The sequence below is a fragment of the Equus caballus genome, chromosome 4 (genome assembly GCF_041296265.1).
Source record: "Equus caballus isolate H_3958 breed thoroughbred chromosome 4, TB-T2T, whole genome shotgun sequence".
NCBI classification, from domain to species: domain Eukaryota; kingdom Metazoa; phylum Chordata; class Mammalia; order Perissodactyla; family Equidae; genus Equus; species Equus caballus.
In genome coordinates, this window is record NC_091687.1 from 4,583,555 (window position 1) to 4,601,814 (window position 18,260).

Sequence of the window (18,260 nt, forward strand, 5' to 3'; positions counted from 1 at the left end):
AAGGCCTCAGCCAGCCCTCAGGAGCATATCAAAGAGGATTTCACTGGATCTCATCACTAAACTTTCTAAATTTCCCCACTGAGTATGTCTTAGAATTACAGGGCAAGGAGGTACAGCCCCGTCCCATTGAGAAGCACTGACAGGGCTGGAATGCAGGTGAGGTATGGGTGACCCCATGTCACAACTGCTGGCATCAGTCACCTGACTACTGTTGGGAATAGAGGGGGCAGTCAACCGTTGAGGATTCCTGAAGCTCGACCCCACTAGATTTAGGAAAAGAGAAGCCCACGATGAGACAAGCACCACTGTCAGACAGAGGCTTACAAGAAAGGATAAAGTGAGGTTTGAGAGTAACAGGAGTAGCTTGAGAGCTAAATTAGAAAGAACAAGAAACCTACGCGCTTTGCATTTTACATTGTGTTCACTTTTTGTTTTATTAATATTTTCTTTGATAAAAAGGTAGATGTTTCACACACTGCTAATGTATGTAGGCATAAGCCAATATATTGTCTACAAGATTTAGATAGAAATGCTCTTATGATTGGCACCAAAAAAGTACATCAGCAAAAGAGTGGATTCATGATGTCAGCAGTTTCTCTGATCCAGTGGCGTTTCACAATTGAGAATATGAGAATTCCGAAAAGAATTCTGTGCAGGAGAGTGAACTAAACCCTGTTGAAAGAAGCAAAAGTCCCCTGAAGGCTTAAGTCAAGGCATCTGGCATTTACATTCAGCCACCGCAGTCAGTCGCAATAATTCAATCCACATGGTGCACGGGACAGCTTTTTCAAGAGCGTTTCAAACAGCAGCTAAGACAAAGCAGGCGATGGCTGAAGATTGCTGTACCAACAATGAGTGCCTCTGTGGTTCTAGGGGAGACACCTGCCCCACAAGAAAAGAAACAGAATCAAATGAGATCAATACACCAATAATGCATAGTTATTATAATCCACAATTTAAAACATAAGAGGATAGGAGAAAGATTTATGTGAAAATTTACCTAGTCTCTGATTAGGAAAAGACTCTCCAAGAACAAGAGCAATATGAGAGAACGAAAGAACAAAGGTCCATCTGCTTTCATAAATTTATTACCATAATGTGCATATAAAAATCCACGACAAAAATAAAAATAAAACCACAACGTGGGGGAAAGAATTGTCCCAAAATTGGAAAGATGTACCAAGATACTTATCATAGTGTTTATAACACTGAAAACAAAATGAAAATGGCAAAAATGTCCAACATTTATAAATTCATAAATTATGCTATAGCCATATGATAGAATATTATGCAGCTATTAAAATTATATTTTTGAAAAATGTCAATATAATAAGCACATAATGTTAAAAGAAAAAATGATAATTTCCATTATAGTAAATATAGATCTGTTTACCCATAGGAAACATCAGCAAGTATGCCACAATAGTAATACCTATTTTCTCTGCCAGACATTGTGTTGCTCTTTATATGAACTATCTCGTTGAAGTTTCATAACAAACCTACAAGAAAGGTACTATCATCACTGCTATTTTTCAGAAGAGGAAACTGAGACACAGAGGTGAGGCCACTGCTCAAGGCCACATAGCATAAAAGTACAGAGTCCAGAAGAACTCACCCAGTCTCCTGTTGTGGGCCATCCACCACCACAGATCCCTAGGAGTTAGTCCTCTCTGATTTCAAAGGGGGACCAACTCATAAATTAAGTATCCAAATATGTTAGAAAGAGAGTGGGGAAAAAAAATTTTAAATCTTATCTATAAGACTTTGGGGACAGCCAGGTGGCACAGTGGTTAAGTTGACACACTCCGCTTTGGCGGCCCAGGGTTTGAGGGTGCGGATCCCGGGCGCGGACGTACACACTGCTCATCAAGCCATGCTGTGGCAGCATCCCGTGTGCAAAGTGGAGGAAGACCGGCAGAGACATTAGCTCAGGGCTAATCTTCCTCAAGCAAAAAGAGGAAGATTGGCACAAATGTTAGCTCAGGGCCAATCTTCCTCAACAAAATAAATAATAAATAAATATAACGTAGATTAAATTTTTTAAAAAAAACAGACTTGAGCAATTCTCACTAATAACTCCTGGAAACATTCATATTGATATCCACAAGTGTGGAAGCTCTGATCCTCTCAGTTCACAGGTATCAATAAGTGAAATTTAATGAAGATCCAGAATTCTCAGCTGCTGTTTCCTTTGTATATGCATCGCTGCCCGGATAGATTTCTCTTAAAAGATAAAATCTTTTGAGAAATTTTTTCGAGTTTCCCTTTTTGGGTGTTTTCTATAAGGTTATTACATATCTGCTGAGTACGGTGCCAAGCTATTCCGGTCTCTGTTCTTCCCATTATTTATTCACATTCAGACGAAAATTCAAATACAAACTAGCTACCCATTCATCAAAATTGCTTCAAATTTATTTATGGCGCAGCACAGAGGAGCTTCTGGGAAGAAGAACTTAAAGTCTATTATGGTTTCTATTAATAATTATAGTCACTAATTGCTCTTTTTTGGATATGCTAACATATAGTTAAAGCTAAGCCAATCCAGACTGCTATAAATAGCTCTGCACAGTCTCACAAAAGTCATGAGAATTTTGTAAGTTGGGAGGGTGGGAAAGTAGAAACACGGTTTTCAGATTTTTTTAACATTGCTATCATAAATTCAAGCAGCCAGAATTTAGAAACTGTACTCACTAATACATCTCATAAATTATCCTCTTGATGACTTTAATTACTTTGGAATTACCACTTTCACACAACAATTTTACCTAGAACTGAGATCAGACGGGGTTCGAAGTGCTGTTTCTGCTCATTGATTCATTAAATCAAAACGTTGAAAGTGCCTGTGAAGTGCCGGGCACCATTCTAGGCACTGGCAACAGAGCAGCAAAGAAAACACACAAAAACCCCTGGCCTGGTGGAGCTTCTGAGGGTCTGCAGAAAGCAAACAAGGTAAAGAGTAAAACAGAGAGATGAGGAGAACAGCTGTGGAGAAAAAAAGAGCAACGCGGGGGGTCGAGGAGCGGGTATAGCGAACTGCGGAGAGGGGGGCCATGGTTTGAGACAGCGCGGTCAGGAAAGGCCTCCCTGCGGTCACATGTGAATACAGACCTGAATCACGAAGGGAGAAAGCAGCGGACTCTCTGGGGAACAGCATGCTGGAAAGCGGGAAGAGGCCCTGGGAGGGCACTGAGCTCTCACACATCTGAAGAACAATGGTTTCAGTGGAAGAGCAAGAGGAAAGTGGTAAAGTCTGAGGTCAGAAAAGTAACAGAGGGGCCAGGTGCTCCAGGGCCTTACAGGCCATGCCAAGGACTTCCTCTTTTTCTGAGAGAGAGAGATGGGGAGCAATGAAAAGAATGGCTAGAACCACGATAGAATTCATCATTCAAATTCTGGCATCTTCGTTGGTAAAAATGCTAAACCGAATGGGACACGGGGGAAACAGAGGCAGACCAGGGCTGTTCCAGGCAACTTGCTGAAAGGTACAGGTGCCCTGGGTGTGGCACAGAGGAGTGACACAATCTTGGTATTAACCGGATCCCTCTGGCTGCTGTTTTAAGACTAGAATGAAGGTGAGTAAGTGTGGAAGCAGGGAAAGCAGTGAGGTGAGAGGTGGTGGTAGCAATCGCAGATTGTGTGTGTTTTAATGCAAAGCCAGAAGGACTTAGGCATGATTGGCTGTGAGATGTTAGAGAAAGCAGGTTTTGGGAATGGACAACTCTAAGGACTCAGCTGGTATTAACGGTGTTGGGGAGGCCCCAGGAGGACCTATTTTGGGGGATGGCAGGGTGAGGGAAGACAAGCAGCTCATTTTGGGGTATATCAGGTTTGAGATGCCTATAGACATCCAAGTGGAGATGCTGAATAAGGAATAAGATACAGGAGTTCAGGATGTCGTGCGGGAGTCACCAGCGTGGAGATGGCATCAGAATGGATGGCGTTCCTAGGGAGACAGGCCAGATGAAAAGAAGAAAACGAGGAAGGACGGAGCCCTGGGTGCCCCCCACACTAGGGAGTCAGGGAGGGGAGGAAGAAACAGAAAAGGAGGCTGAGGAGGGGCAGCCACGGAGCTAGGGAGAGACCCGGAGAGGGTGAGATCCCAGAAGCCGAATGATGAACGTGGGTGAAGGAGAAGGGGCGAACACCTGTGCTAAGAGCTGCTTTGGTCCTGGTAAGCTGAGGACCGAAGCAGCATTCTGACGTCCTCCTGGTGAATGAGGGATGGTCTCCTACAGGGATGCTTGGAGGCAGAGGCACGGACTCACTAATTTACCTTTGCTCTTCCCCTGCAGGTCATGAATGTCAGATCCCCGGGGGTGTGAAATGAAGAGGAGCAGCCACACACCAGAGAAATGGGCTTCTTGCACAAGGACGGGCAGTCTTTACTGCAGTGTGCAGCTTTAGAAGAGAATTCGACATTTTCACAAACTACAAAAGCATGATTAATCACTTTTAAGCTAGATCTATGTGTATAATAAGAGGATAATTCCGCCCTACCCCAAAAAGGTCACTAAAATCCTCACGTCTCATGAAGGAGGCTACAGTACCCGAGAGAACACCGCTTCCCCATGTGGCCTGTGCTGTAAAGAGCACCTTGCAATCCCAGAGGTCGTTCCACATCTTTCTTTCCTTAAATACACTTCCTGAACACCATGGCAGCCATCTGTTGGTTTTGCCTGCCTTGCATCCACAACCCCTCCTTTTGGGTAACAGCACTTCCATTTTCCCTTGGAGAGAGACCTCTCTCACGCCAACATCCATCACAGTGGGATGGCCATACCTCAGTTAGGCCAATAAGACTTGTGGTGCCAGGAATTTGAAACTAAAATTCAGTAACACGAGAAGAAGAGGAATTGGAGAGGATTCATCCCAACTGTGGGGATGAATGAAATGAAAGTCTGTTCACTGGTTCTCACCCCCATGATTCCTTTAGCCGCTGACCACGCCCTCCTCCTTGATCCACTCTCATCATTTCTAAGTCTAATGTTCGGATTCTCCTTCCATTCTGCAAGTTAACCCACATCCTATTACTAAACTTCTTTAGCCCAAGTCAACCAGAGCCAGCTTCTGTGGCTGGCCACCGGAGTACCCTGGCACACCTGCCACTCTCAACCTGTACAGCTCTGTGGTTGCTAACAAAACTCATAAATCTTCAAGTGGGTCAATTTTCGAACATAAGTAAAAACAAAGCTTTAGAGGCCGTTATCATATTGGCAAAATAAAAACTAAAGAAATTCTTTTATTTGGTAATATTCCAATAATCATCCCTAAATTCTAATTACAAATGTTTCTTTTACTGACAAACATTTCTAAGGACAAAGAGTCTTTTTATTCACCAGTAACTTCTGTCTTTAATTAAGGGAAGTGCTGGACCTTTTTTTTTACGGTAGTTTCTACAGGGTAGCAACCAAGCACGTGCCACGTTCGAGATTTCCTATTCTTCTATGTTTGCAGGGCTGTGTTTTTTCATCACGTTGTAGAAACTCCTGGGAACAACCGACACAGCTGGGACAGGACAAACCTGTCTAGCAGAGCAAACTCATTCAGCGATGCAGGTCAAATCGGTGAGCATCACCTTAACACTCGCGAAGAGCTTCATCTCCAGAGCATTTGCATTTTATTTCAATGACTAGAGACAGGCATCCCTTGGGTATTCATTAGCGATGCCAATTTTGAATTTTCATTTATTGTAGCTTTCTACATGTTCAACATATTTCACAATTTATTTGGAACTGAAGTGTCCACCGCCCAACTTCTGTTAAAAGGCTGACACAAACCATTTGTTCGCGAGAACTATTCCAAAAGCTTTAATACCTGCGTCAGGTCAGATCATTAGCCAAGCAGTGTTAGGGCTTCCTACCTGGCCTGAGGCTAACGGATTTGCCCACTAGAGCTACAAGTGGAGGCAGCTCAAGGGCGGATGCTAAAGGAGAAACGAAAACATCTATGTGAGGCCTTCTCTACATATTTTTGTAATATCTTTACAAAGACTACTGCCCTTTCGTTAAAGTCCAATGCGGCAAATTCTTCTCTCGGAGTGAAAGTATGGGCCTCCCTTCAGGCCCTCTGAGCCCCTCTGTGGGTTCTACATTCTGATCTGTCCTCCTCCCCCCGATTTAGCTTCCACCAGGGGTCAGTGGACCTCAGTTCGGATCTGACGGCAGACTTTGGGATAAACTCTAACAGTGACAAATCAGGAAACATCCCTATCACCAATGGAAATAAGAAGCCAGGGCAGACCCTGCTTCTCGGCTCTAGATGCTGACAGCCTTGCAATACCTCATGTGTCACTCTGGCCTGGCTGCTGTGAAGCCGAGGGCCGGCCTCTGCCACCCGTGGCAGGGGATGAATTACTGGGGGGCGGAGGGCAGAGAGGCTGCTGGGCAGCTGCTCTTTTTCTCTCATTCAAATGAGCTCAACAGAAAGGGATTTTTAAAGATCTGCTCCATGTATGAAAAATAACCCACAAAGGCAAGTACGAAGCAAACGCATGCCACGGGTGTCACGTCGCTGTGACAGCAGACCTCTGACTGGCAAGCAGGTCAGACCCTGCGGAAAGCTCGGGGTTATTACCCAAACCCTCGTTGTGCACCACACCGCTCATCCTCATAGGCTGAACCTGTGGACAGATGCCATTTAGAAGAATTTCCTAGAGAAGAAAGACATAGAGTACAAATAGATGATCTTCGATGAAAATCTTTTAGAAGGTCTAAGGTTATATATAATTCTCCTCTCGTATTCAGGTCCTATGTAAGTTCTATTAGTGAGTCACAGAACAAATTTCCTATTTACTTTCAAATGTTCATAAAAATCACATTAATCAAAATGTTAAAAATAAATTTGAACAAAACGTGCAAATCACTTTTTTGTATTTCCAACATCCTCGTACTGTGAAGGCATGTCAGCTCTCTCAGGTCAACAGAAGACCAAACGGCGTCCGTGTTATCTGGAAGACGGTGTTCAGTCGAGGCACACTGAGAACGATCAGATTCTGGTCTTATTTGGCATGGATGTCATCTTTCTGGTTTGATTTTGCAATCTTTATTTTAAACAACAAAATTAGCTTTTACTTCCTTGTTTTCTCTTTCTTAAAATATCTCCTGTTATTTATTATCATTATCCCTTTCCTGAGATAATTATCATTTCTAAAAATAAATGCATACCAGTTAAAAGTACGGATTCTGGAGCAAGACAAGACTGAGTATCCTGGCATAGCAGCCTTGCGATCTTGAGCAAAACACTTACTTTCCTGTGACTCAGTTTCTATATCCAAAAACGGAGAACAACAGTACCCACCTCATGAGGTTGTCGTGAGAATCACATGAATTAATGTATGTAAAGCATTTACAGCAACGCCCCCCTGGCACACAGTAAGTGCTACTTTAGGGTTTGATATTATTAATGTTTTTGCTATTAATTTATTTATAAGTCTTTGATTTGCCTTTTTCTTTATGATAGTCTCAGTGCTTGGAATGGGAACCCACTTTTTCTAGAAATTCCTAAAACCAACTACTGTCCTCCATCGCAATCGCTACCCATAGAACATTTTGTGCAGGATAAGAACACAGGAAGGGCTTACATGAGAAAAGGAAGTAAGAAAAGGACAGGAGCTATGATCATAGGATATTCTGACAGTCATAACAACGGTGGCCTCAACGAAAAGATCCCATGTTCCTGAAGGTAAGACCACAAGGCCTGCTTCCTCTGTCAGTATGTGGCAGGCAAGAGCAATGACAATGTTGGATCTGGTCCTGGAGGCTGAGCCAGACATAACAGACAAGGTGAAGGTCGGGGCAGAGCCCACATTCACAATCATGGCGCACATCTAAGAATTTTCAATGTCAACAGGATTTACACACGATGATACTGCATTTTAAAGAGAGAGGACTCTCAGGAAATAAAGTTCTGTAAAGGAAACCAACTTACATAAATTGTCAGTTATAGGAAACTCCACAAATCGGAGGTCAGGAACAGGTTACCTTCTCAAAGCATTACTAGAAAAGCTAACAGAAAATACACTATTTTTTCTACATGCAGAAGTAGCACACTTTGAGGAATACTTTGATATGTTGTCAAAAGTGTCTTAAGAAACACCCTTGTTCCATAAAGGTGACCCAAAACCATTCTAGGGGAGGACAAGAGCAATTCAGAGCTTGATATGAGTTGTGGCTGACCTAACAGAGCATATAAACTGGGTCATCTGTATGTTTAGAAGAAATGCATATTCATTAGAATTACACTCAGCTGCAAATAACAGGAACTTGACTTAATAGGAGTAATTTTTCTTACAAGAAGTACAAAAGAGGTATTCCAGGGCTGGTACACCTGCTCAAAGTGACGAATAAAGACCCAAGCTCCTTCTAAACCCCTGGTCCACCATCCTTGGCATGTGACCATTATCCTCAAGGTCACCAGATGGCTGTACCACTTCCCGGCTAAAAGAAATAGGTTAGGGTAGGGCAAAAAGAAAGTATTTGCTGGGTCGTTTTAAAAATCGTCTTTATCAACGTTATCAATAGCCTTTTCAAAGACCCCACCCAGTAGACTTCGATTTCATCTCAGTAAATTACATGACCTTTCACAGCAGCAAGGGAGCCTTGGAGGTGAGTAATTTTAACTGGATACACAGTTGTTCTGAACAAAAGCAGTTAGCAAGGAAGGGAGTTCTCGTGACCACTAGGCAGACAAGAAGCAATGTATGCCACATAACAAGGCATTATGGAGTCTAGAAACAGGACAATATTCCTCCAGTACTAAGGAAGATGATGCCAACAAGACCAGCTGACCTGAGTTGGATGGAGAAGCTTTCACAGATGCTGGAATCTGCTACTGAGATCATCTAACTCCATGCTCCAACCTACTAAAAGTCGTGTGCCCATCCAGAGAAGTTTTGCTACAGTGGACAGACGGAATGCACTGGCCAGCCAACGCCTTTATTCTGACAAGTGCATTTTTATTATAAATGAACTAGCCTTCCACTTCACCAGCTAACCACCTGTGGGTTAGGTTTCCTTAGTCAGTCTCCCAGGACCCAGTAAACACTGGGTCTACTATCAAAACCAGTCTCTCTCAGTTCTAATTTGACTGAAATCATTTTGTATTTTAAAATTATTTTACATGGGGTTGTAGACATACATATTATAGGATTTGACAAAATACATTAAACTGAAGTTGATGTTTACTTATCTTGGCATCTTTCCTAGACTACCATCTAAACACACAAAATTTGGTTGTTATCATGACCATCAACTAAGGAAAAATATTCAATTTAGAAACAGGAAGGCTGAAGTTAGGAACTGGCTAAATTACTAAAAGTTTTGGTTGGACTAGATCTACACTAATGAACTCAGTTTTAGGCAAGTCATACATTTATTTTGGCTGGGAAGCACTTTTTGATCATACATATTTGGTTATGAGTGGATTTTTTTCCTACTTTTTGTGATCCTCTTCAATATAATCAATTTTGAATTTCCCTTGAAATGTGCCACATATTGACAAGGCACAAAATGAACAGACAGAAGCAATGGCTCCTATCTACATATATAATGCTTCAAATATCATCCTTATCTAATGTTGGATGATTGCACCATATGATAACAACTGCCATCTAGGACACACCTACTGCGTGCCAGGTGCTTTATATGCATTACCTTTTTTAATAATTGCAACGCTGAAATATGGATATTATTATTTCTACATTAGAAATGGGGAAACTGAGGCTTGGAGAGGATAGGTAACTCGCTGAAGGCACACAACTAATAAGCAGGAGAGAAAGGATATGCATGTGGGTCTCTCTGCCACCAAAGCTTGAACTCTTCCCGCTACATCATTGGGCCTCTCTGGACTTCTCTTCTTAGTATAACAAGTCTGAGATCTTAGCCAAAGAATCTTTGAATATTTGAGCTGGGATAGACATTAGAGTTCAGATAGTACAAAACAATAAAATAGATCTTGTTCAAGAAAGACTGTGGCACTTACCCCAGAGCGACATACCTCCCTTCTAGACTCCCAATCTAATGTTCATCTTATACCAAGCTCCCTGACCCCGGCTTTTTTGACCTGTCTGTTGAGTGCCAGCCACCTAAAAAAGGTGGCATGACTATTCCACGGCTATGCAACTGAAATTAGGAACCTTGGCGATGAGACAAGCAAGTGAGTGAGATGACTAGAGGTGACCGAGGCGATGACAGAGACTGTCCTTCATCAATCTATTATAAGTCTCTGTGCACTCAATGCACTCAAGCACTCAAGACACCTCCAAATTGAACTGCCTTTTAGATTCAAGCTAATTCACCATGCAGTTTTCTAATTTCTACAACTCTCGCCCACGGTGTATACACACATGCGCTTCTGTGCACAAACCTCAGATTCTGCAGCTCGACCACATAACTGGCAGCGGGGGAAGTAGCTAACTCAGAACTGAACAGCTCCAGGCTTCTGAGAGATCTTACAGTGTAGGATGAAGGGCATGGTTTTCCATTAGGAATAACTAACCCATGATTTTTTAAAGGGGTAAGCATGTCACAAAAAGATAACATTAATTTTTAAGAGAGTAATATAAAAGCCTACTCATCTACTTCTATCACTGCAAACATCCAACAAATACAATAATTGATACAACTGTCCAGATATTTTTTTATGTTATAGTCAGAGGAGAGAAAAGGAATAAAGATGGTGACAAGAGGAAATCTGAAGGAAGAAAGAAAAAGAAAAAGGAGAAAGAATAGAAAGAGAAAAGGAACAGAGTTGTAGAGCAGAAAAGAGAAAGAAAGAGGAGAGGAAAAGCAAGGACGTGTGACACAGTGGAAGGGAGCAAAAGAGGAAAGACAATGAGAAAATTTTGGAGGAGGAAGAGAGGGAGCAAGGGAGAAAGCAGGTGAGACACAAATGGAAGGAGAGAGGGACAGAGCAGGAAAGACCAAGAGAGACGATTCTGAGGTGAGTTTAGGACTTCTTGGTAAACCACTATCACTCTTTTCCAGATCACTTGGTATGTGGGCACCAGCGGACATCCAGACCTGTGCTATTGCAAACACTCACAAACTCTCCTACACTTTAAAATAATCCTTTAATCGGTAAAATTTAATTTATTTTGTTTTCAAAATAAAGCTTTCTTTTTCTAAGGAAAGCTAATTAAGCATTAAAAGATAAACTAGGTTTTCAATGCTCACTTTGGAAGCTCGGAGTTTCTCTAACTCTCTCTTTGTGGCGTTCAAAAGCTATCTGAGTACCCTAGTTTGTCTTTTGAATGATTAGAACTGCCTTAAACCAGAAATTAACATTTGTACATTTGTACCAACCCTTCTGCACGCTCCCTAGTCTAGTCACTATAGCTGGTTCCTACAGGGAATCAAATAAAGAAAGAAAAAAATACGTATAATTCTAGAGAAGCACACATTTTAGAAATAATTGGTTAACCCGTGGGCACAGCGTTCACCCTTTCAGAAGCTCTGCCTTCAATGAGATGGGCATGGCAGGTGACCACGGTGAAAATCACTCTCTGAGCTACACGACTGACACCAAAGTGAGATCACCTCGTGGGGACTAATTTCCTGAGAGTCAAGAAGCATTTGTTCTAAAAAATACACCACTCCTGTGTTTGAACGGTCATTACGGGATCTTCATATTTGAAAATTCAATTCCAAATTCTGAAACTGTGTTTTTAACACTTCTTTGTCTAAGATGGATGAGACTGAAATTATAGAGTTTGGTTATTTTGTAAATGACTCTCAAATTGGTGGGGTGGATTAATCACCCACATGTTTCTTGAAACCAAAATATTTAGATAAATGAATTTCCCTTCTTATATATGTGTTATGTCATTATCAGACATAACCTAAACTACTTCTCTCTGTTCCTAGGGAACCTGTTCATTCCAACCAAATGCACCCTGCCTTCCTTCTTGTCCTGATGGAGTGGAAGGCCATCCCTTTTTTCTATATACATATATGACTTAAAGAACTTCATATTTTTGTGTGAGAATATATACAAGTCTTTTAAAAAGCAAATGTTCAAAAGGTATTGGTTACTCAATTTATTAATGCTTTTCAAATGTAAAGCCTATTTGAAATAAAGGGGTCAGTGTATCGGCAACTATTTGTGAAAATTAAAGACATAATAAATAAGTTTCAAAGTAACATTTGAAATACTCAGAAGAACAATTATGGCTTAATATGCAACATATCCTAAATAATTGATAATGTAAGGTTCCTAGAGCATTTTATAAAGTTGATCAATTTCAAAGAGGGAAAAAATAAATCAAAGACAGATTTCAGATATTTTCTTTCAAATAAAACTAATTAATGAAAATATCTGGAATTCAATAGTATTGATTTTAAAATCTTGTTAAAATACCTATCACCTACTTTTTAAAGCTGAAACGAAAAATTTATTGGAATAAGACAGTTCTATAAAAAATTTATGATTACAATGATACAATTTTTTATTTTATTCTCTAATATTTTTAATGAAAATAAAAATAATACTTTAAAGATTCATAAAGATTGAAGGGAAGTATTCTAATTAAATAATTTCTAGTGAGTAGTGCTGTGAAGAAGGAAGAATATCCGCCTAAATGAGATGTTTTCAATTACGATTCTGAAAATTTTCAGTTTATGGTGGAAATTGAAACTCACACAGGGAATATAAATTAAAATAAGATTTATATGATTTAAGAAACAGTGTGAACCACATGAGTAAAATATGTTTGAAACAAATGGTAGAGAGTGAGATGAAATACATGACAAGCAGAGCAAAACACTGTAAAATCCTCAATTTTCATAGTCATGTACAAACAGGACACAGCTGCAGTTGACTTATAAGCTGCATTTGACAAATGATTCTGAGGTTAAATATGCCGATTCCAGAATGTGAGTCACAGCAAGGATAAATAACCACCCACCTGATCAACAACACAGTTACCTTAGCAATAGCAGATCCCTTTAATTCAAATAATAAAATCATTCCTCTGAAAGGAACTGAACCTGCAGGATACTACCAGAAATTACGTCTGACATACACATCACTCCTGTATTTGAAAGGTCATTGCAGTGCACTGCCCCTGAACGGTGATTTTTAAACAGCAACCAGTTGATTCCAGAACACATGTGCATATAATAGTAATACCAGCAATTGTTACAACAAAGTGCCCTAAATACTTTATCCTGATCGTATCTTTTTTTAGGTTCAGTTTTAGCAGCAGGAACTGGTTTTCCCATCCACCCCACAATATGATTAAATAAATAATGGAGTGGAAATGGAGCATGAAAGAGCTACCACGAATGATCCTGGATTTGCAAAATACAATAAAACTCCCTTTTGAAAGCATCATGGCATATCACCGATTCAGTTCTGCTTAAGACAGAATTTCTTCCTCTCAATCAATGTTTCAGAGCATGTTTTTTCACTGTAAGGGAGCACTTGCCCCTCCTTACGCCACCATAACAACAGGGATTCCAGTCTCTAGAAATTCAGATAAATTGCCTCACCAGAGCTCAAGCCCCCTCCACAGACTCATTTACCTAAGCTTGGCTTCCACGGACATTGCTTTTTCTGACATCTGACCTCTCCTTTCTGATGGTGACTGAGTAAAGCCAATTTTGCGAGCAGGCTGGTCCTTACGACCTGATTTCGGGGTATCTAAAAGTCTTCCTATCTCAAAATATATTATTCTCCTGATCAGTGATGCCCAAATTCTTTTAGATAAAAAGAGGAAAACATCTTTCTACGGTTGTAATTAAGACTGTGGGAGAACTTAATATTGACAAGTCACATTCACTAGAAGTTGGTTGGGGGAGGCGGGTTGTAAACAGAAATGGCAGGTAGATATCTGAGGGGAGTGGGGAGGAAGGGGGATTATCAGGGGAAAGGAAAGCTGCACACGTCAACTCAACCTCTGCCTCTTTCACAGTTCTGCGCTGGTCCCCAGGAGAAGGAGCAGTGAATGGCCAGGCGCGGCTGGGAAAGAGGAATGGCTACCTACTGAACCATCTAGGTTTTCATTTCCTATTTTCCCATCATTCGCAACTTTCTCCAAAAACTTCCCGGTCTGGGCCTGGAAATCATGTTGCAGAAATTGACCATATTTTGGGATTTGAGCAAAGAAAAGAAATTCTAGAAAGAAAATGTTCTGACCCTGAGACCTTTCTCATTCAACATGATTTATATGAGACCTCTTTTTGCTGAGTTTCTACACTGACGTGTACTCAGTAAAGATACCCTAGTTCATTGTGACTAACGATGCCATCTCTAGAGAATCATAGGCGACAGAGTTTAAAAGATATAGGAATGACAACAGAGGGACCAAGTGGCACCCTTAAATTAAGAGATGAGAACTGGGAGAAGTAACTATGTGCTGTTTACAGAGTTGCCAAAACTGCAAATAGGTGGATATACTACTTAACGTTGGAAATACGTGGCGATTCTGTTAGACACACAAGCTTCAAATTCTTTAGTATATTTTTGTTTTTTTCCAAAAAATTTTCAATACACATCTTTAAATAAATATGACACACACAAAGACCCATAATCCTGAACCACTTTTATTCTAGACTGACATCTACCTCTCCATGTCACGTGCCGAGCGAGCTCTGCCACAGAGCACAAGTCTCAGAGGGCAGCTGACGCAGCCTGATCCACAGTCATGTTCTGTGTTAGGTGCCATTGGCCACACCACTTTTAGCTCGGTGCATTTTTTTAGGTAAAAAGTGACAACCATAAGCTGCACCCAAACGCCTTTCCGCCAAATGCCGAGTTCAATGTGAATTGTAGATAAGACTGATTTTTCCTGACGTAACTGCTACATTTCAAAGATTAAGAAGGTTAGAAATAAGGTCTTAAGCTAATATTTTACAGATCTCTTAGCTTTAAAAATTTTTGGCTGAATGAGCTTCTATTTTGGTCTCATATAAAACGGGCCAACCACAAAAGCATATTAGGTTAAGTGTTCCTATGAGCAGTTCAATATCTAAAGATGCTAGATAATTAATTTTCAAAAGTGTAAAAGAGAAAGAGACACGTCAGCATTATCTCATTTTTAAGCATTTTTTCTACCTGTAGAATATTTTATAGGGAAAAACTCTTACTGAAGGCCTACAGCTAGTTTCAAAATCTAAATATATGATGAAACAGGGAACAGGAATTTAAAACCTGACACTAGCTATTCTCAAAACTGATAACAATTTGATCTTCTTAAACTTACATAATAAAATTTCTCTACCTCTCCTGGTGGTGGAAAAGAGGTGGAAATTGAGACTTTCCCCCCTAATGTTCAACTTGAAGCATTACACTTTATTCTTACTCTATCATCCATTTCTTTTCAGACTTAGGGATGTGATTATGGTCAGTCTTAGGTTGACTTATATTTGCCAGCTTTATAGCAAAAGCAAAGGCTATGTCATATTCCAGCATTTTTAAATTTTCTATGCTGGCACCTTACAAAGAATGTGGAAAACAGAAAAAAAATAAAGCTTTGTATTATCACGAGGTCTTCCATCACAACCTGACAATCATAGCTTTTAACCCAGCCTTGACTCACTTCCTCTCCCTTACAGCTAATAACAGGCAAGCACCCTTGGTAAAGGTCCCTCTGAGTGACGGGATTAATCAAGCAGTCTTTGGGTTAGGTCTGGGTTGTCATCATATTGACTGGTCCTCCCTCTTACTGATTCTCGTGACCTCAGAAAAACACCAGGTTGTTCTTGGAAAGAGAATGTGGTAAGTGCTTTTATTAAAGAAGGGACTAGTTACACAAAATTAATTTTCCAAAGTCTCAAATTTCACGGAATTAGACTCCTGCTTTACAGACTAAGGCTGCCACCATGCCACAAGAAAGTTAGAAAAGCACTGTTTTAAACCTCTAGAAAGCATTTATTTAGGCTAAACCTTTTAGAGCAGATATGAAGGGTTTTAAAAGAATAGAAAACTTGAGTATTCTTATCATTTTCATATGCATGTTTATCTGAAATGCCAGCTGCTCCGTGGATTATCTCCTGCTACGTCAATAATTGTTAGCCTACAAGAGATCGAACCTATGAGATTATTAGACGATAGTTTCTATTTGGTTGGGTATGAGTATTCTTGCCTTGAAATTCTAATTAAATAGTGCTTGTCATGGCTTAAAAGCTCCATGGAAGCGAAATATTCAGAAGTTCCAGCGGAAATACAGAAAATAGACACTTTTTATTTTCCCACATACTCGATTTACTAGCGTAAACGATTTAAAAATACATGCACTATATAAAATTATATTTCTCGGAGCTAAATGCTACTTCTTCGAAAATGTCTAATTTTGACGAAGGACTCCACAATGGTCTTTTTTTAAAGGCACTTTTAAATTATAAAGGTAAATTACAAGGGACTTCCCGCCCCTACCTGGAAATTAAAGCTGTGCAGATAAAAGACAAAGTCATTAACAAACATCACAGAGATCGCTCGAAAAACAAGCAGCATGGTAAAAGTAAGACAGGAACCAGAAAAACCATCCATTACCGACATTTTAAAGGATACTCTTAAAAGAGCGGAGGGCTGTGTGACGCCGCGGGGAAGGAGAGGGACCCCCCGCCGGGGGGCGGCGGGAAGTTTGCGGCGGGCAGGCGACGGCGTGGGGCAGCCGCGGACCCGGGCGCGTCAACCTGTCACCAGCCCGTCCGCAAAGCCCAGTATCAGCCCCAACGCTACCCGGGTCCCCTTCGAGGGGAACCGGGAGCAGGACAAAGGTCTGGAACCCAGGGACTTGGGTTAAGGCAGCTAGATGCACGGATTCATTCAACGTGTCAGCTGCAGGAACGAGGACGAGGAGGGAGGGGGAAAGCCACCAGCCCCAAGAATTCCCAGGCGTTTCCCCTAAGCACCGGCCCATGACCAAGAGACGCCGGAGGGGAGCGCGGGGACCAGTGAATAAATCCTAACTCGCGAGCCGATGCTCCACTAACTTTGTTCCCTCGCCCTCCAGAGAGCGCGATGTTGCGGGGGGTCGTCTGCGTTCTGGCTGAAACGGCCCCTTGCAAGAAGGAAAGGAGGAGCAGCCGCGCTCGCGGGCGCACCGGGCGGCAGGGCGCGGCGCGGCTGCGGTACCTACCATGGTATTCTTGTCCCGGCACGTAGTAGGTGGGGTTGCCCGCAAGGTGCAGGGAAATGAGCACCTCGCCCTGCTCCCCATCCCCTTCCAGCTCCCCGTGGTGGGTGCAGAGGAAGAAGAAGGGCGAGAAGCGCGGGTAGTAGCCGGGCGCGCCGCGCGCCCTCAGCGTCGCCCCGAGCAGCAGCGCCAGGAGGCAGGTCCGCGGGGCCCAGGCGCTGCGCTCCATGCCGCCGCCGCGCGCCCCGAGCGCCGCGCGCGCATCCAGCTCCGGAGCCGCCGGGACCGAGGCGCCGCGCGGAGGGCCGGCGACCAGGCGGCGGCCGCGACCGAGCGCGCCCGGCCGCGGAGCCCGCCGCGAAGTTCCGCGGGAGACGGCGGCGCCCAAAGTTTCTTGGGGCCGGGGCTGCGGGCGCCGGGAGCGCGTCAGCCGCCGCCTCTGTGCGCGACGCCCCTCGGCCAGGCCTGGGAAAGCGCCCGCCCCCCTCCACACCTTCTTAAAGCCCCGGGCGCCGCGGCTCCCCCCACCCGCCGCCACACGTGTCCCGGCCGCGCCCCCGCCCCGCGCGCCGCCCCGCGCGCGCCCGCCCGCCCCCGCCCTCGGGCCCGCACCTCGCGCGCCAGGGCGCACGCCTCCAGGGGCCGGCGCCCGAGCCGGGGGCGCACCTGGGGGGCCCGGGGGCGGGCAGGGGGCGTTGTCGCGGGCTCGGGGTCTGCGCAGCTACGGTAAGGACCGGCACCGCCTCGGAGACAGACAAGCTGCCGGCCGGCTGTCTGCAGGAGCAGCAGGAGGAGACGGCCCCTCTGGCCCTCCGATGTCCCCGTCTCCCCGAGAGGAGGCGCGGGGCAGGGGAGCGGCGGCGGGCCCGGCGCCGGCGCGGGTTCCTTTGTCTGCGCCGCCGGCCCCGGAGCCCGAGCGGCCCGCGCCTGTGCTGGGGTCACCCGCTGCCCCGAGCCGCACAGGACCCCCGCGCTGCGCTCCCATCCGGGCCGCGCGTCCGCCCGCCGCCCCCGCCCCGCGCCGCGCCCCGGCGGCTGAGCCTTCCCGGTGGAGGCTGTGAAACGAGATTAAGCGAAAGTGCAACTGGCAGCTTCGAGCGGTGCCTGGCAGTGGTGATTTGTGCTGCTCGGGTGTGGGGACTGGTGTGGCAGGAAGGGCCGGCGGGGCTGAGACCCGACAGGCGCT

At 43.6% G+C, this 18,260-nt stretch overlaps 1 protein-coding gene across 2 annotated transcripts in view; it reads right to left on the bottom strand.

Annotated features, from left to right (window-relative positions):
- Window positions 1-17,625, bottom strand: part of RELN (reelin) — a 459,089-nt gene extending 441,464 nt beyond the window's left edge. For both annotated transcript variants that reach the window (XM_023638850.2, XM_070265359.1), the window contains exon 1: window positions 17,078-17,625. In XM_023638850.2, the coding sequence (XP_023494618.1) occupies window positions 17,078-17,303 (226 nt within the window). In that variant the 5' untranslated portion in view covers window positions 17,304-17,625. The remainder of the gene's footprint in view (window positions 1-17,077) is intronic.
- Window positions 17,626-18,260: the final 635 nt, after the last annotated feature.